Source organism: Rhea americana, unplaced genomic scaffold, assembly GCF_003343005.1.
Source record: "Rhea americana isolate MKP2758 unplaced genomic scaffold, rheAme1 scaffold_366, whole genome shotgun sequence".
Classification (NCBI taxonomy): domain Eukaryota; kingdom Metazoa; phylum Chordata; class Aves; order Rheiformes; family Rheidae; genus Rhea; species Rhea americana.
The window spans coordinates 490,532-511,098 of record NW_028186497.1 but is presented as its reverse complement, the minus strand read 5'-3'; the positions used below and the strand labels follow the sequence as shown (position 1 = coordinate 511,098).

The 20,567-nt window shown below is 35.8% G+C and overlaps 1 protein-coding gene across 1 annotated transcript in view; it reads right to left on the bottom strand.

Moving 5' to 3' along the window:
- Positions 1 to 417: 417 nt before the first annotated feature.
- The window catches only part of AGPAT5 (1-acylglycerol-3-phosphate O-acyltransferase 5), a 61,758-nt gene continuing 41,608 nt past the window's right edge, over positions 418 to 20,567 (bottom strand). The window contains exons 6-8 of the mRNA XM_085312473.1: positions 17,676 to 17,837; positions 5,773 to 5,896; positions 418 to 3,528 (exon numbers count right to left, since the gene is read on the bottom strand). Of these exons, the coding sequence (XP_085168599.1) occupies positions 3,303 to 3,528; positions 5,773 to 5,896; positions 17,676 to 17,837 (512 nt within the window). The 3' untranslated portion in view covers positions 418 to 3,302. The remainder of the gene's footprint in view (positions 3,529 to 5,772; positions 5,897 to 17,675; positions 17,838 to 20,567) is intronic.

The following is a 20,567-nucleotide window of genomic DNA, read 5'->3' as shown; positions in this document are numbered from 1 at the left end:
AAACAGCTTTATAGGTATGCTATATTTACCTGAAGGGAGAAAAGCAAAGTATTTAGCAGCACAATATGAAAATGCTCCAGAGGAGTTAGCAGAAGACTGCAGCAGGGTGGAGTAGCTACAAAAACAGACTAAGCAAGGAACTTCAGAGAACTTTCTGATTTTGACTGGTCTTTCCGTTCTTTCTACAGTCATCTTCTCAGATATACAACTMATACATTTCAATGTGGTAGCGCTGTTCACACTTTAGTTTTCTCTTTYTTTTTGTTGTTGTCTGTTAAGCAAGTTATCCCTTCCTTACTAACCCAAATCTTTCCACAAAAATAAACACATATAAGATTGTGGAATTAGCATACAGTGTTGGTGTTGCTGAATATAAAAGGTTTACATACAGATTATGCACACAAACAAAGCAGTAACTTATGTGGAGGGAAATCTCTTTATTAGGTGCACTGATACAGCTGCAAAAATAAGACAAGCTTTTGAGCATGCAATCATTCCTTGGATGTAACACGTCAAGGAAACTTAGGTGACTGGCTACTATGATCTTCTTCACATATTTGTTTGCAATACTCTTCCCATCCCTGGGGTCTGTCCGGTCTGTTCACACCACCTGTCAGTGTTGTCTGTACAAGGCCCAGCACAACAGAGTCTGATGCTTGGTCAGCCCTGTTGCTACTACACATTAGCAAACATTATAAATAAGCAACAAGTGGTGCAGTTATTTACAGCTGAGAAGCCATTCCAACCTGACTAGCTTGACTGTATGATGCATTTGGTTTTATAGCATGTATCAAAATTGTAAAATATTTTAGCTGCACAAAAAAAAGGACAAAGGTGTTCTCTTCAATGATTGCTTCTCACACAATTCATTCCATCAAGGTCTTAAAGCCACATATGTAGCCTTTTTGTAGACAGTTCCTGTTAACCAGSTTACATACATAAAAATGCAGAAAAATATTGGACAAGTAGACAAGACAGAAAAGTTGAATGAGCACTGTCTCTTCTCATTTTAATTAAGAAATATTTCAAGTTAATATCAGTGCCTATTAGAAATAGCATGTGATACTCCCAACATCAAATACATTAGCAAATTACAGTTTCAAAAATTTATAAATTAATTGCAAAAAAACCCAAAATTGTTATGATTAATATGGAGAATAAAGTTCAAAATAAACATCCTGTTGGTTTGTTGCATTATGTCAATTATATTCCCAGTAGTTAAAACAGTAAACATTTTGTGGTAAGTAGGCTCTCCCAAACAGCAGTTATTTTTCTACAAATGAGTTAAGCAGTTTGCATTTATTTTTGATGTATGATTAAATGTTACTCTTAACTGTTACACAGAAATTTAATTATTTCAGAGTTAAATTTCATTCCATGATTCAAAAATCAAACTAATGTAGAAACATTGCATTCTGGTCATACTCACTGGAAACATTCAGCTGAGAATAGAAAGAATTATATGGGAGCACATTTGGCTGTTACATAAAATGGCTTTTTTTTTTCCTGATTTCACAGCCTCATAACAATACTGTTTTTCAACATTGTTCCCAGTCATTGTTTTTAACATAGTTCATCAACATATCCTGAATCAATCACTGATATAAATAACTCCAGTGACAAAGTCTATTATGGAAGGACACAGATCTGCAAACTGAAAGTTGTACTAAATGATTTTTAAGGTGGAACTGTAATTATACTATAAAATTCTATGAAAAAAACCACAGTAAAAGCAATATCTTTAACTGGCAATAATGGTATATGAAAAATGGTTACAATTTTTAGACACATAATTGTAACTCATAGCRGGCTCTAGTGCAAGACAAATCCCACTAAAGTTAGAAAGAGATGCACATTTAAAGCTTAGAAGTGCAATATAAAAATATTCTCTAGTTCTTTCATTTTCATACAGAGAGCGATTCTCTGGTGAAAGAAGATAAAATACACTCTCTTTCCCACCTCACTGCTGTATATATTGACTATTTCCTTGGTATAAGGAAATTGCATTTCCCCAACAAATATATCAGCCATGGGAATCACARACCTTCTGATAATAAGGGTTTGCTGATTTTGTTTTTTTAAAATATATTTTCAAGCAAGTGAAATACTGATAGGATATGCATTTCTTTCACTATTAGTCTGTAGTGCAAGTCATAGATATCAACCCCGTAACTTCAGTCCAAGTGAAGTCTACATCATCTACAATGATTTGAAAATCCAGTGTGGTATTACAACACTAAGATGATTTCCAGATTATGAAACATTAGGCTAAATCAGGTTAGTAGGAAAAGGCACATGCTTCAGATTTAGCAGGAACTCTGGATGTTCCTTGTTACCATAACCTATACTCTTGAAGCTGTAGTAATTCTATACATTAACCAAACTAGCTAAGCTTGCTTCCAGATAATTGTGAGGTAACAGGAAACTTCAGAGTGTTCGCTGCTACTTACAGCATAGACACACTACAGTTCTATTAGCTTAGCTGAAACTTTCAACAAGCTATTGACAACTCAGACACAAGGCAGGTTACAGTCTGGTTAGGCCGCATTTAAAAACTTAACATTTAATTATACTGCATTTTATGCACAAATATAGGGAGCGCAAAATAAGCTGTTTGCTCAGTAAAATTTAATGGTATGCATATGTAAAATAATCAGCTAATTCTGTAACATAATCAAAAGATCATGCACCAGATAAACAAAACTTCTTCCCCGTGAACAGCCGTTCTCAGGAACATGTTATTTTGACTCACTTAACATCTCATGATTTGCCAGTTTACATAGTCCCTTTTAAAGAACAAAGCATCTAAAAGTGAAAAGCAAAGTTCTAAAAAAAAAGAAAAAGTTTGGATTTAGTTGCAATACAGTTGAGATAGATGCAACCGAGCTGCTGCAATGCACCAAAGAGTAACAAAAATTCAACACGAATATCAGAAGAATAAATATATACCCTAAATTAATCTCTGTAAATACATTCACAGGTCCACTTAAGACAYCCTTACGCATAACTCATACTTCATCAATCTTCTGCAGATAGAGTTGTTAGTTCATGGGGAAAACAAATTTGTCACGTAACTTGGTTTATCTGTCATTCTTCCAGCAAAAAATCACTACCAATTTTGAAAAACTACATATATTTTCCCCAGACCAACCACACAGAGGCTTAAGTCACAAATTCTATTATTTCTAATATTCAGTCAATAAGGCTTTATTTACACTTGTTTTACTGTAAATTCAGGAGAAAGTTTGGTGCAATGTGCAAGAAAAGACAGCACATTTTACTGATTGGAGACTAACATCTGCTTATGGTTTAATGCTAACCCAGAGGCAACCAATTAAAGTCCCATATATCCATGTTTTTACATAAAGTTTCCTTCCAGATTCTGTCAGAAGCATACTAGCAGTCAGGCCACCTAAAAACAGCAAAGATGGCAAAGTTTTCTTGAGGCTTAATTTGGAATGAACACCTTTTCCAGGGAACTTATTTCTTCTTTTGGAATCCTTTGCATCATAAAACTCTATTAATAACCTATAGGCAGACAAAAGTAGATGGTCAATTTATGCCTCAGTGTAAGATGTTTTAAGCCATTTTCTTTCATTTAATAGTTGTTTCTAATCACACATTATCTAAACAACAAATGTGTTATAAGAATACAAAATCAGCAATAAAAGCAGCTTTTTCATATGGGAATAATTTTAACATTGAATACAAAAGTTCTAAAGAATCATTTTCTTTCAGCACTTAGCAAGTAAGCCCACAGTAATGGTCAACAGTATAACCACACAGTTAATCACTGAAAACCAAAGGAGAAAAAAAAAGTGATACATGATACAAACCAATAAACATAACGAGAACTCATAATACTCCAAATATTTTGGAAATCAGTAATGCAAGAGTAAAATGCTAAACCATAGGCTTAGTAATGTTTTTTTCTCTTGTATTTGAAAATAGATTTAAAAAAAATGTGTTTTTTTGTTTCAAATATCTCTAAATTCATGTGACAGTCTGCTTTGGTACCCTGATAGGCTGATTTGGATGTTCCAATCAACAGGAATCTACAATGAAACATACATGATCAGGGTTCAAATTTGCTAGTCTGCACCAGAAGAATTCCTGTGGGACACTGGACTAACCACTTATTTTAGTATCACCTCCTTGTCTATAAAATTAAATTAAGACTTTCGTGGCTCTCAGAAGTGAGGAAAATAGAAAATAGCTATCCTAAACTGCTGAGACATTTTGGTAATAGTGCCATGTTTACAGATAGGCAACTTTTACATGGATTCAAACATTATGGGTCGAATTCATTCTCCATCCACTTCATCCAAGTGGCAACAGTGCAATTTTAGAAGAGAACATACCTAAAGAACTGGCAAATCTGTTACTTATACATGCATTCAGAGATTTAGAAGGCATGCAGATTCAGCTCTCTAATTCTGGGCTTCAGGCAAGGAAAATTAAACTATCATCAAATACTACTTAAATCCCACAGGCACACTGAAAAAGAAACAAACAGCAGACTCTCCCGTTTTGGAGCACAAAGACTCTAGAACCTGTCACAAATGCTCACTAGTGACCTTATATGGTGATGCTGGATGGAACCAGGCAAGTAAGTTCTGCTATGATTCAGAGGTGGACAGACAAAACTTCTGCTTCACCTGATTTTCCCCAGTGAAGCTAGGGATCTCTGGGTCACATCTGTTTTCATCCGGTCACTCTCTGATGGAAGATGCAGAAATACTTTGGCAGAGTAGACCTGTTCCTTTCTAACTCAACATATTATTAGGCTAGCATCAAACTCCTTTTTGCTTGCTTGCCTGCCCCAGGAATCTTACACTCCTGGTTGAGCATGACTCGCCTTCAAGAAGATAAATGGAAAGTATTCAGACAAACGAAGTCCCTCCTGGAAAGTGGATTCACAGCTTTTTTCTTTTTTTTTTTTTTTTTTTTTTGGCTAAGAAGAGCCTAAAACCCAGAAATCTCAACCTCCCGAGCAAAAGCTTTACTCATGAGGTTATCGTACAAAACATCTACAGAACCACCACCATCATCTCTCCAACTCTAACCAAAAGAGTGATTAGCAGTCTGAAGTCAGAGAGCAAAGAAGGGTCAGCCACAAAGCCCAGAGTCAGGTGTTACCATTCACTTCTCTGTGCTTAGTGCTTCCCATTGACTGATACTGGCACCTCCCCAATTAACAAACACATGACTTAAAGCACACTGGGCCTGCCTTAGTGCCCTGCATGATCAATGGACAAGGCTACTAACTTTCTGAATAGCTAAATAGAGGCCTTCAGAGAGCTCTTTAGCTTCTGCAACTGATAACACAGTCAAAGGTATAGAGTTGGGTGTGGTGAATGTAACCCATCTATCACCAGCTTCACTAGCTTTTCATTCTTACGAGGATCTGCCAAGAGAAGCAAGCCTAGAAAGGGACAATTGAATCAAGTGGAAAGGACCTGGACAGGACCCTTGAAGGCCCTAACCAGATATACGTTTATCAGGTATTAGCACAGCTCACAGATTCCCTAAAAATGTCATGTCTTGAGGACACTTTAATCAACGAACCATACTCACTTGCCACCAGGGGGATTCTACAATCACCTGAATGGGGAAAACAGTTTGTAATCCATTCCATCTCCCTGATGTTTTTACTACAGTGGACAACCGCGACCACAGAAATGAACTTAGAACATCTTAGATTGTGTTCTGTTAATATAAAAGAAATAAGCAAGCTTCTTGAAAGCAAAAGTTCTGAATATTGCTACTTACTTATCCTTTATTTCAAAACGTTCATGAAGCCACCTTCTCATATACATCTGCTCTTCYGGAATGTCCTTCAGTTCTATTCGATCAATGAAAATATGAACTCTTGGGCATTCCTTGCAAAGAAACTCTAAAAAGAGAGCAAAACAACAGAACTGAATCACAGAAACAGTGCAGAGCATTCATTCATCTAAAATACTCTGAAGTTCTGACCTTGCAGCTGTAAACGACTAGGAAGCCTAACTTCTGTTTTCAAAGGCCTTTCTTCTTTATGTCTGGGTCCTCAGCACTTTGCTGAAYGGAAGCTCTCTGACCTTCATGCTTTTGCAATGTGGCCCACTGTCAGCTACAGCAAGAAAAATTGCCCCAAAATGCAGCCCCCTAAGTATAAAATGCTGTGCTTGAAAAYGTTACGCTTTTCTACCTGCTACCCCAGTAGCAATCTACCCACTCTTTAACATGGAATGCTGTAACTTCTATGCCAGAAAGTTATCAGCCGGGCAATTTTGATTGAAGTTAGTAATCCTCTTTAAAAAGTCTAAACTTTGCTGCTTATTGATGACAGACTCTGAATTACAGTGGTTTCCCCAAGCATCTCCAGGAGGAAGTAGGTCTCAGTTTAAGTCATAACCTATAATTAAAGTGTGTAATAGGGCAAATAATATTCTCAGAACAAAATGCTGCATTTCATTTTGCATTCCTTCATTTTTTGTTGTCATGTACAGAATTAGAAAGCTAACAATAAGCCTGCTGCAACTCCCCTTTCTCAGCTCCTCAAATTTGTTCTTAAGTAAGCAGTAAGCCAGTTACAAGCAAAACTCCATCACTCAAATAACCTTGTGAGATTTCTTACAACTAAGAAGTTGTACCATTGCTCTATATGAGGGTTAAAAAAAAGAGGCAGGTTTTGTGTATTAATAATAATTTGCATCTATCAATAGCAAGGAATATACTAGTTTAACACTGTAACCACAGTATCCTTGTACAAAAACATGCATGATGGGAGGATGGAAGCACTTTGATATTTGGACAATCTTCATATTTTGGAAAGAGATTAGAAGTGCCTTCCTACAATATAGATGGGCAACAAAAGTAACACATACTGAGTGGTCCCTTTAGGGGATGTTGATGTTTTCTTTGGACAGCAACACAGCTGTACAGAAGAGTTTAACCCACAGCTGTTAGGGGTATCTTGAAGAATGACTCTGCAAAATAATTGTCACTGCCTGTACATCTTTATTACTGTCTGCCAAAGCAGACATCCTCCCATTTGTTTTTCTTCCTGACAGGATCATTCATTTTTAAGGACTCTGCTGTAAAAGCAATCCTTATCCTATGCTAGAAATTCTCTTGAAKAATTTTAAAAGCTAGTTCGTGCAAATGTGTTTGTGTGCTTGTAGAGAGGGAGGGAAGGAGATGAGATAAAGAGATCAGCAAAGTCTTGTGACAATTTGGTGCAGACATTTATAAGACAAATACGCAARTTTGTCCAGTCCTTAGGCAGAGAGACTCCTTCACTGAACAGCGTCTTAGCATCAAAAGAAGAAGGCCCACACACTATTAACTCCAGAAATGGACGGCTCTAATTAAACAGGTCCACCTCTTAGCTGTAGAGTAGCAAACAAAACCGTCACTAACTATGCTACTTTTTAAAGTTTTCTGGCCAAGCAGTCTCCTAGCTACAGCTAGGAAGCKGCTGCTGTTAGATGCTGGGCAAGTTAAGTATTTGGAGGACCAGAATTACTATATGCAGAGGAGTCTGTTTTCAAGTTTATGTGCAGTATTTCTGCTAACCAACTCATAAATAGTGTTCATGCATCAGATAGAAGACTTTTCCTCTTATATTTAATAGAAAGAAAGGATTCCCCAGGTCTGTTTCTCAGAGRGCACAATCTGATAGGATTCTTAAACTAAGCCCTTCCTTCAACATATGAAGGTCATTCACTATATGAGCACCTAAAAGCACACTGAGTATTTTAAAATTACAGATGCATTAACCATGTTTTAAATGACTGAAATTCACACTGATGTACAAATCCTCTTTTGAGTGGTATTACCTATTAAGTGGAACATTCTAAAAATATGCAAAAATGTATTGTAGAAAACAAATGCCTGGAAGCTGGATTATAAGGTCTTTTTTGTACTAGATATTCCTACAGAAGACAGCTATGTAAGTGTGTGTATATATATATATATATATATATATATATATATATATATATATATCACTTTATTTTTACAATGCTAGGCATGCTCCACAAGGGCTGAAAATCTAGCTTTAAAACATATTTAAAACATTATTCTATGTATTGTACAATATATGTTTCTATGCTTCATGTTATAGTTTGTTTTGAATAGGAACAAACAGCTCTTTCCTAATATTATTTATAATTCCAGTCATAAATTATTAAAGAAAATTACAAAACAGAAGCAAAAAACTATTTCGGATGACAGCATTGTTAATAGTTATATGGTATTTTAAAAACTACTGATACACTCTTTAAAAATATTGATATTCGCTCATTTAAAAATAGCAATAGTACATTATCACCAATGTGCTCCAGTTAACAAGAAAGGAATGAGGTATAGATATTTCAAAGGAAACACTTTCCCCCATCAGACTCTGAAATTCAGCAATTTTACCAATATCCTTAGAAAGTAAACAAAAACTCCACAAATATTTAAGCACTGCTGCTGGTTTTCTACCTTATACTGATGTTCCAATCCAAGTTTATTCTTACTACTCTCCATACTATTTTCTTAAATCAGTCTAAATTTAATCCACTTAGGTGAAGAGCATAAAATTTCCTATTTGTTTCCCACCTATGTAAAATCCAGTATCATCCTTCACTGCCTTACCCTCCCTTGCAGTTAGGGTACAGCATCGCGAGGGCTGTTASCTGCAGCTAGCCGGTACTCCACTTGCAGAGATTGAAGGTTACCACCTATCAATTTAGGGCCATTTTGTCCACAGTTCAGACATCCAGTACATCTGCAGATGATGTTATAATACATGCAATCAAGCTGGTCAGGGAATCTGACTAGTCTTTAATTATGGAGTTCATTTCAGTGTTTAATGTGACTAATTCCCCTCCCCCCYTTTTTTAGATTAACAATGTTACTGCAATCACTTAAAAACACTAGTGGATAAAGACGATTTATTCAATGGTTGTTTTTGAGAAAAAACAGATGGATTTTACCACCACAATCTCTAACRGTTTGTGGTGGTCCCATGATTCTTAATTTCACATCAGCTTAACTCCCCAAAGACTTAGGCAATTAAGCTAAGAAACAAAATCTTATTGAAGGCATTTATTATGTGCAAATTACATCAATTTCAGGGACACTGTCCCTTAAGGCCAGCATCTGATAGGCTTCTAAGATCCCTAAACTTGCCATAATTTGTTATAATTAACGGGAGGAACAAACAAGCCTGAACTTTCCTTCAAAAGACAAAGCATAAGTACAAACCATGTATTATAATCAAATTTTATATTAGGGTCAATGTTAGTCAGTCAAGAACCAAGTATGATTTGGGTTAAATGAACATTAACAACTTACATGGGAGCTAAGTGGATGCTTTTTCATGTGGGAGATAATTCAGTAATAAAATATTTTATTTTTCTGGCTAAATAACACATGAGTGCAAAATGTTTATAATTCTAAGCACCAGTCACAGTAAAAGTCAGGAATTTAATATAGTAGATCTAAGGTTTTTGTTCTTAAACTGTGAAATCCCAGCCTTTCATTTATGGGAAARGAATTCACACTAACACAGTACTGAAAGAATTTAGATTAATGGAAAATAATGCTATCGCCTCCAAGGAAGGAATCAGATCCCCAGAATTTTTAATTGTGAACAAATACCTTGCATGCAGCCTTTTGCTAGCTCAGACTTTGACAAATTGTATCAGTTTTTTATTCCTAACCTTCAAAAAAACCCAATTAATTCTATTTGGAATTATCAGCATAACTGGGGAAGCTAAGAAAACAAGAGATGCCCCAAAACACAGGCATACCTGCATCCCCAAAAGGATACATAAATGGCTTCAAAACAGCCTTCCCTTAATGCTATCACAAAARTTCATCGTACCACTCCAAATTACTTGTTTTACCTCTTAAAAAAGTTGTGACAGTGATGTTACCTTAAATAGATATTTTCACTTACAAAAAAAAAATCTATTTTAAAATGCATTTTAGATACAACAGCAAAAAAGTAACTCAGATTTCAGCCTTCTATGTCATCTCTTTTACTGTGACATAAATATTGCCTAAGTTCTTCAAAATTAAAAACAGGCAAACTGAAGCCTGATATAATCATGTCCGCACATAAAACAGCTCCCATTCTCTCCCATTTTAACAGACATCAGCAATGTTTGCAATAAAGTGAAAGTGGTATCACAAGGAACTMAAATCTGAATAATGCATTTTTATTAAAAACAATTAGTATTTCAACTGTGTAACAATATATCTGTTCAGTAGCAGAACATTGTGTGTACTGGTGTGCATAGTTTTACATGCAAAATATGATAGCAAAGGCACACTCCTCCATAAACTATAGATGYTTTCTCCTCTTTGATTTTAAAATTTGTAAAATCATTAGCCTAGGTTTACATGTTCAGTCACAGACACAGTAAATTATTTCCYCCTCAAAGAAAGAAATCTCACTGCTTTCATTTATGCAGTATTCCAAATAATATTAATTTTGYTAAATAATTGTTAAAGAGCTGCAGTGTTTCCTCAGCCTCACATCTATAATCACCTCAAGTTTAGCTGACAAGAAACTATTTCTTTGCTTGCACTAACAAAATAGAGTGGTGGTATAGCAAAACAACACTAGATAGGAAAGTAGACATCCAGGGTACAGTGAAGATTGTTTTAACAGGTAACATGAGGATGCAACTGAGGAGCTTGTAGCACTAGTACCTGCTGGTACCATGGGTGTGGGGAAGCACAGAAGAGATGTTCTCAATGTTAAGTTCAAGCTTCTAGTGAGGAGACAAGTCTGGGACATGAAGAATAACATCCTCAGAAATACTGCATAATATATGAAGTGGATGTGACTAAAATTCAATATACCTCAAAAACAGTGAGGAGGGAAACAGAAAGTATGACACAATAAATGACAAGAGGAAATCAAACTGTCTACAATGCCAGTTGGCTAGCACAGGCAGTATTAAACAACAGGGTGAAGGCAAAACTTAAAAGTGTTTCTATACCAATAGTATATGCCTAAATAGGAAGGCAGAACTAGAATGTGTAGCACCAGATGACTACCCCTATAAAACAGGCACCCCAGTGACCCCAGCAGCGGGTACAATATCACCAGACTACCAGCTTTATAGAAATGACCGAACAGGCTGTATAGCGAGGGAATGGCAATACGTATTAAGAATTATATAGAAGTGTAATAGCATAAAAATAGTACAGGGAGAGGCACTCTGAAATCCTTGTGTATGGAAATCTCAGACTCTAATAAAACATATATTAGATGACTTCCTGATCTGTTGGATGACAGCGCTGAGAAAAYGTTAAGCCAGACAACAGCTTCAGGCACAGCAGCAGGAGGGGGAGATTCCAGCTACCTTTATAGAGACTGCATCAGTATTTTACCAGTATTTACACACCAATGAGGTGTGTGTGTGGGGGGGTGTTTGCTGGAACAACTGCTTGGAGCACCCACAGGAAAAAATGCCATTCCTTAGGTGGTCTTGAGTGTGCATAGTATTAGTGAGAGGTGCTCTACAATCACAATACAATTAAGTTTAGCATTACAAAGATAGCAGTTTAGCATCGTATTTAGCACAGGCTAAATAAATCCAGCACACCAATACATAGTCAAGGAAATGATGCTAGCAAAAACTCTAAAAGRTACAGTCCAAAAGCGAGGTAGCCTAGTAGCTGAAAGGGCAGCCTAAGGGCTGTTAAGAAGGGAAAAAAAAAAAAAAAACTTGTGTTAGAAACTCAGGTAAAACATGTGCAACAGCACAGAAAAATAAGTAGGTTAAAACCCATCCGCTGCATGGTTTACTGGAAAAATTAAAGGGGATATCACTATATCCCAACCTCCTCTTTGAGAAATGGAAAGTTTGTACAAGTGAGGGAAAAAATAAATGTACAGAATACCTCAGGTCAAATGTAAACACAAAATTAAGAGGACTAAAATGGAACTTGAAAACAGTAAGAAGCAGAACCTGTAAAATCACTGAGCACAGAGATGATTACAGTCTGCTGGGAAAGAGCTGGCATGGATTCTGTGAAGGAAAATCCTGTTCACCAATTTGCTGGATTTCTACAACAGTGTCAAGGAGCAGGCAGATAAAGGGCATTCAGTGGACATGATATATTTGAATTTTCATAAAGCCTCTGAGAGGATTCTGCACTGAAGGCTATTAAAGAAATTAAGCTGCCATGGGATTATAGAAAATTATGTTTTATAGACTAAAAGCTGATTAAGGATAGGAAGMAAATGCAGGGACTTAATGGTCACTTTTCAGGGTGGAGAGGTTAGAGCAGCTAGGGTCCTCCAGGGATTGATGCTGGGACTGGTTTTATTCACCACCATCAGTGACTGAAAGAAGGGGGCAAAGAGCCAAGTCTCCAGCTTCAGGACATACTATGCTCTTTTGTGTAGTCAAATGCTGGCTGACAGTGAGGACCTCAAYGCTGAACGATCAGAGAGGGAAAGGTAACAGTTGAACCCCAGCATAAATAAATCTAGGGAAATAATCTAAACCATGACTACATGATCCTTAACTTGGAACTAGTGGTTAAAACTCTGGAGTCATCAGYGACCATTCTCTGAAACCATCTACTCAATTGTGAAGCAGCACTTGTAGTTGCCCATACYGGTATTAGCGCTGGAGAGCAGGCAGGCAGTGTCATTGTAAGCTGTTTTGCCGAAACAAGATGGTGTTCGATAAAAACCCACAGCGCTTACAGAGCTCAGTTCACCAAAATAGTCTTTGCATTCTTGAAGAACAAATACGTACAGCGCACAAAGAAACAGAGGTGCTACCTATTCAGCTACACTCAAGCTCAAACAGACCTTTATATACAAATAAATATAAATAAAAAAGGAGTAAGTAAAGAACTACAGACCTATATATGTTCCCACAAATTGATGCTACTCTTCTATTTGAAAATAATGATATTTCACTGAAGTACAATGTTTAATTGCTATGGTATTAAAATATTTTGCATTACATAATATATTCATACTATAATCTGAAATATTGATGTACATACAAATTTATGCTTAAAGTGCCACTTCAAATAAGCCATCTACAAATTACCAGATAAGCTTTTCATGTTGCTCAGACTWATTTTAGAAGATTTTCAGATAAGTAAAACTGTAAGACAGAATATCATTAAAACTGTGTTGCCAACTATTATCATCAAAAATCCTCCAAATTTTAAATGTAAAATTTACTTTATGAAATATAAGAGGTAGTTATTTAAATTTTGCTTGAACTCATGAAACACAAGTCCATGACATGAGATTTACTATACATTCAAAAACTTGACTCAAGTATTATCAGTGCTGATGTTCAAATTAAGTTCTAATCTATATCCTTTCTTCAGATGCTTTAAATTAATTGCCATTAACTTTTTGGTATTTTTCATGTAATAAGAACATTACAATTAGCACACAGATTAATAGTCACTTCATCACTATAAATCTTACTTTTACTGTTTTACAATCATACTACTCTCCATCAGGTTCTTTCAACGTATTTGTAACCATGTCTTGTTATTTTTTATTTGGACCTTAAAAGACAAAGGATATGATCAAATCTGGGCCACAGTCCAGCCTACGACTGGTTTCTATTGCTCCAGTTTCTTTTCTATTGTTCTGTACTATACTGTCTAATTGRGTCCTAACAAAAATATAAGCATTTGGAAAAGCGTAATTTCCCCCAGGGAAGTTAAACCATTCTGACCTCAAATTATACTGATCAAAGTGATGTACTGATTTTCAGAAATGCACACATACACATGCTTTCAAACTGTTTGTTCTGGAACTGATATACAACAGAGGCAATTCTCAGGAATTCCTCTGACTTCTTTAAGACAGAGTCTATATGTACTTGCTATTTTTATTCAATGTTTATCATTGTCACATGCTGCTATTTCACACTCCTTTTCATCCATAATAGCCAGATAAATACCATCTAGTTATGTTAAAACCTTCAGGCAGAATAATAAAGATGTAAATGCAAACATAATGTTCTTTTAGGTGCAAGAATGACATTTCCCACATTTCATGAGATCTTAACACCAGGCAAGGCTAGATGTGAACACTTAGGGCATTAATTTGAAGAGGGAACACCAGGTTCTCATTCTTTCTTCCCAAGCTTATTTCTGCTTTTTATTCGATGGCAGTGTAGTAAAAGTAGCTCAACAGATCCAGTAGAAAACAATCTTTTCTTGTCACTTCTAAGCAGTTCTTTCAAAATTGAGTGCCTGAATTACACTTAAGCTGTGTTGTAGTGCCAGTGTAATTATATGGATTAATATGGATCATATGGATTAATATGAATCTCAGTCTAATGATCACAAATAAAAACAATCTAGCAGCATAACCTTCCCTAAGCAGAACCATCATATTTTGTCATTAGTGACTTGGACAAACATCTTGAGGGGAGAAATCTACAGGAAATTGTTTTTGTTTGGAAAGGCTGCCATGTGCAGGACAATTATAATGCAGACAAACTTCCACTGGTAATGTACCAAGATCCAAACTTGTTGGAACAAAAAGGAATGAATAACCAATAAATAGTAGAAAACAAGTTGCAACCATTAGTCATCACACTTGGATGTGAAGCAATAACTAGAAGTGACATTCTTGTCCAAAATTACTAATCAAATTTGACGACTTCTAAAACAGAGCTTGCAGTTGGGAAGTGCCAACAAAACATTAAAATGCATAAATAGTAACAAGAAGWAAAACATATTTGAAAGGATCTATTGTAACAATTTGCTCTGGCACCATGTTAACAGATGTTCCTGGCATTCTGTGCTGTACTCAAAGCACTGATGTAGAAGGTAYTGCAAGTATCTTTTTTCCAGATGCTAGCATACTCTGTTTTGTTTTAATCTTGCTGAACAAGTAAATGTTATTTCAGATTGCTGTAGTGAAAAAAAAACAATTTTAAGATAGAATCTATCTTAAGATATAGAACTCTTACAGAGTAGGATCTATTTCAAATTTAAATTATATTTAAAATATTTTTTTTCTTCAGAAAAAAATTTCTTCAGTTAAAGTTTATTAACATAATTTCTCAAATGAAGTGTGGTAGGACTAATCAATCACTAAAATGTTCTTTTTAACCTYCTCTGCCTACCACTGAGTGCAGTGATCAAGAGCCAACCATATCTCTGGATAAATATGTGGCTTTTCAGGAGTGGCACAGGCTCTTCTGAGGAATAGAGATTTATAGATTTGAAACTATAATGTGTTTCTTGAGAACACATTTTATCTGCGTGGAATTTAGATTTCATTCACATGGGAAATGTCATACTATGGGAAACACAGTCCTCAAAACTGTGTTTATCAGAAATTTGTTTTCCATGCAATAAATTTCAATCAGATTGAAAAAGACATGTCAACCTTATCTTTTAAAAGTTACCAGGATTGTATTGCCATTTTGTTCTGGTGAGAATGAAAAACAAAATTCTCATTCATCATTGACACAGATGAGATGCTCATATGAAATGCACAGATGAAAATGTCATTTTATAACTGAAATGCATCTCTTGTATCTCAAATGCATAATAATTCATAATTCARTTCTTGTTATATCATATTCTTGAGCAGACCAAGTGTTGGACTGTTGCAGAACAAACGGTGAGATGATCTTGACCTTTTAGAACAGAAATTATTTTTCTTCCACTTTGTGTCTGAGGGCCTAAAGAATGACAAATGTGTGTTCCTCTGTAATTTGTAAAGTGTCTTTAATCTACATAATTTACACTATATGGAATATATGCGACTACCACAATAATCTGGAATGTCTTGGATGGATATTTCGTTTATCTACTCTGTAATGGATAACAACTGGTTGGCTGCCCTTCGTTCTGCATTACTAGCTTTATTGTTAYCGAAGATCAAGACACCAAACATCCCAGTGTTAACAGCAAGGGCAGCTGAAAGATAGACCCAGAGAGTGAGTCAYTGCTGTGGAGTCCTGAAAAGGCTGGATGCTGAGCAGTCACCCCAAATCATTTGATTAGCACTTGACACCAGACGCAAAAAGAGCCAGCAGGGAAATCCAGTTTGTTAGTTCCGTTTACATAATTATATCATGTTTTATACAGATTGTAAGGTTCAATGGATGAAGAGGTCTTGGAAGAAATTTGAACATTTGCCATCTTATCATTAGGTAATGACATTTTAACAGTTTAATTAACCATCAGGCAGTCAAGAGTCCAGCATGAGAATGGCTGAAACTGGCTACTAATTAAGTCACAAAACAAGATGCTGCAGGGAAGAGGAAATAACCCTATTTGTTTTGAACAGACTCTTGAATGTGACTGGCTGGCAGGATAAAAGGGAGGGTGCCAGTCTTCAAGGGACTCTGTAAGAGGGTCACAAAATATTAAAAGACAACCCAAACAACAAAGAAATCGTAAAATCTGCAAAATGCAAATCTAAAGGGGATTAAAAGTAAAAGTAGTATAATATARAAAAGCATTTTCAATATATCACCAAAAACCCAAATGGAAACAAGTACATATAAAAAAGTCATCTTAAGAACTTACAGGACAACAAAAATTTTGTTAAAATACAGTGTTAACAGTTCTGTTGGTTATCTATTCAGAAGAATTTTTAAATAGGGTGAAAATTTAAAAATTCAGAACATAGTATCTGAAAGGAATTCATGTGAAGTGCATGCATCACCTCAACAAGATACACCTTTTAATGAGACGTGAACAGCTGCACCATGAGCTGTTTTTATCAGCTGAAAGATCAAGTCCCAGGCCCACAGTGACACGAGACCAGCTGAAGAGTAACTGAGGAGTAACCAACTTCTTAACTAAGAAGTCACCTGCAGGCCCCTCAAGCAATATTGATTCCTTGCCCAAAAGGTTGAATAGTTCTATGGAACTATTGCGGAATTTCTTTTTCTTGGTATCAGTATGGCAGAAGATTCAAAAGTATCGCCTACTGCTAAGATGGCTAAAGACAGTGATGGACAAATATGGCTGAGCTGCATCAACTATAATTGGAAAGAAAGATAACATTTGTCCCTCCAGTAATGGTACCAGTAAATGAATTACTTGGGAAAAAATAAAATAATAGAAGAGCTAAAAACCCCCAACTCCCCAGCAAACAGTAACAGCAGCAAAAAGCAACCTCTCTCTCCCAGAAGTTCTCCCAATAGAAACCCCAAAACTTATTTTTGGGTAGTTTACTGATGTAGTAAGCTAGTACAACTAATACAGCCCAATCTCTTAAGGTAGTATATTCACTTAAAACACTACAGCAAGTGAAGGCTATTTGCATAAAGTGCTTTTTAAGCATTTGTAACCATACTGGATATGTTTAGCAATTAAAAAAAAAATACAAAWARAATGCAYTACTACACATTCCTTTAAAATATAGRGAATTTCAGCAACAACATCTGTGTACATATACCACAGAGGAGGAGAGAGAGAAAACTTAAAATCACCCCAAATTCTGGTCCTAGAAGAAACAGGAAGGTAAATGTCACCTGCTGCCAATGGCCTCAAGGTCATTTTAACTCCAAAAAGCATTAGTATGCCCTACTAAGGGCTAAAAAGACAGCTGAATCCCCAAGCGTTTTGAAGATTGATTTATCTTCAGAGCATCACAAGGTACCTGAAGTTGGCTCTGTATGTGCAAAACCATATGACTGTAGCACATTTAATCAATAGCAACTCACCTGTCATAGATGGTGCCAGTTTTCTTTGCCCTTTGTGGTCCACAGTACCTTCATAAGCTACGGTCACATCATAAACTGCATCCAGATAGTCTTTCATTGTGTCAATGGCTACATGAGTTGCCTTCACACGTGGTGTCAGCACATGTTTTAATACAGCAAGTCCTAGGGAGAGGAAAAGAAAAGAAAATCAGTTCTGAAAGTGAACTGGACTTCACCCAGAAAATAARCATCATGCCAAGACACCACAGTACCCCCAGCTCAAAATCCCAAAAAAGCTTTTTAAATCTAAGTTCTCAATTTATAATCGGTGGCCAGAAAAGCTGCTGTTTTTCAAGTGTTTAAAGAGAAAGTGCGAGCACAAGCACATTATATTTCTTCTACTGAGCAACTGTAGAAGATAAAAGAGAAATTTTATGGGAATTTAGTGAAAGGCAGGCTGCTCAACCAAACAATCCTTGCTATGCCTTCTGCTCTAGAACATTCTGATATGGCTCATAACCTAAGAAAAGATGTTCCTCCTTATTGTTTYTGTCCAAGTTAAAAAAATGAGATGAATTAACTGAGAAATACTAAGCACATAGAACAGTCTCCTGAAATTCCTTATCAGAAATCAATTTGGAAGTTGAGATATCAGTACATATAAATTCAAGGATTTTTAATGCTCACTCAGCATTGTACTTCCAATGGGTTAAAACAATTCTATCAACATACTGAATCCTATTCCTGCACTGTGACAATAAAATAGCAGTCATATTAAATTACCCATGCTAAAGCAGGATACTGCACTTCTCCAAAGCCAACAAGTTAACAAAAATTTCAACATTTGTCATTTTTCTACTTTGAAGTCTGGTTTCCCATACTTTTGCTTCCCTCTCACTAATGTCACATACTAGTACCTTAGATGTGGTTACTCTGATGGTCCTTAATTTGCAGAAAGATGACAGAGAGCAGTTAGGCTATCTACTAGATTCACCTTACTACTACAAAACCACAGTCACAGAAATCTTCTCTACCAGTCCAGGCCAAAACACAGAGATTGGTATGTCAAGGACAAAAAAAGGTCAAGTTTAACAGCAACCTTCAAGTATTAGTAACAGTAGTTCATATCACTCCTTGCTTCCTCTGACCTAGAGCACCTAGAGCACATTCAAGAACATACTGGGCTTGACAGCATAAACTATATTCTACTTCCACTATTTCAATATAAAACTAAGACAAAATTTTCATGATGTGAACATAGCTCTTCTAAACTTATTTGAAAGAGCTTTTGTAGAAAAAAAAAAGTAAATTAATTGAGAAATTTCAGTTAATACTGTTAAATGTGTACCTTTCTCAAAGAAAAGTATTAGAATATGATTGAGGTTATTCCTTTCAAGCCTTATTTTCCATCTGTTTTGCTCTTCAGTACACTTTTAAAAAACCAGCCATTAAAACAAAAGTGCAACAGAGTATACAGCAGTATACTTTCCTTTAGAAAATTTTTAACCTTAATTAATTAATTAACAAAACTAATACAGAAGACATTATATTATGCTCTGACTTTGACTGAGCTTTCCTTCCTTTCTGTTGCATAAAGCATACTTTGTTTTAGAATTATAAAAATGTCGACTGAACACTGTAAAGTAACATCAGTTTCTAAATAGTGCTAGGATTTTTATAGCTGAACATTTCAGTATAAATCATTATCATTATCCTGATTTCTTAACATTTGCTAAGGACCTCTTTGTTCAAACAAGGAGATAAAAGGTTATTTACTGGCACTCTTTCTGAAGTCATTGTTCTAAGTTCTACTGGCAGTAGTGATAACTGTCTGCGCAAAATGTTACATGGATCYTGTAAATATTTTGAAGCATAACACAGTGGTAGTTTGTTGGGTTTTTTTAAAAAGCTTGTGAACTGTTACATCAAACACAGCTAATTATGTTATGTTTCCAAATGTTTACTCACCAAGTGAAGCACAGCATATTCTAGTGTTGTGTCAGCGATGAGATTAGTGTGGACGTTCCATCCAACACACCTCTTGCTGACCCACATTCCCAAACATATTCATTTTGCCCTAAAAATTCATCATTCCTCCCTTGTCAACTACTACTTTGGAGAGGCAAAGGGGAATTTCAGGCTTCAATGAGGACAGAGTCCTCTGGACAAATCAATTTATGTATCCAAGGCCATTCAGTGCTGAGATGTTTCTGAAACCACAGCCTATTTTGTTGGTGAAGGTGGTCAATGAAAATCTGTGAAGTGCAATAGTAGCACAAGCCTCTCCTATTCCACTGGTTACTGCTGCACTCTCGAAGATTTAAGTACAAAAGAAGCATGCCTCCAGTTGAAATCAATAAAGAACGTTCATTATCCGTTAGTCAGGAAATCTCCAATGCCTGACAGACAYGCAACAATAACAAGTCAACACATTTTTTTAAATAATATGTTTTACAAATGTTTACAGTTACTTGATGATCTTTGCTAAAATCAGCATAACAGAATTTAAACTCAACTCTCTATGCTATAGTCACCTTGGCAAGCTGCCTGTATCCAATTCACAAAACATAGTGCTTAAACTGTTTTTAAATGTTGTGCAATACTAAGTTAAGGACTCTCTGTCAAAGTATTTGAGGTCATGAGATTTTACTTTAGATGCCAAAGAAAACAAGCCAAAAGTCCAATACTGTGATACTCTACCTTATAATGCTACAGTTTTATTTTTTGGTATTAGCTATTTTTTAAGTGATAGGAAGATACGAAATAATATAATATCTCAATGCTGGCTCTTAAGAAAATCCTATCAAGGGCTTCTGAAGTCCTTAAAATAACATTAAAATCTGGAGAAATAAAGACAGCAGTGGTACTTCAAATAACATCCTGTTTACCAGACCATGATAAGACACAGAATTG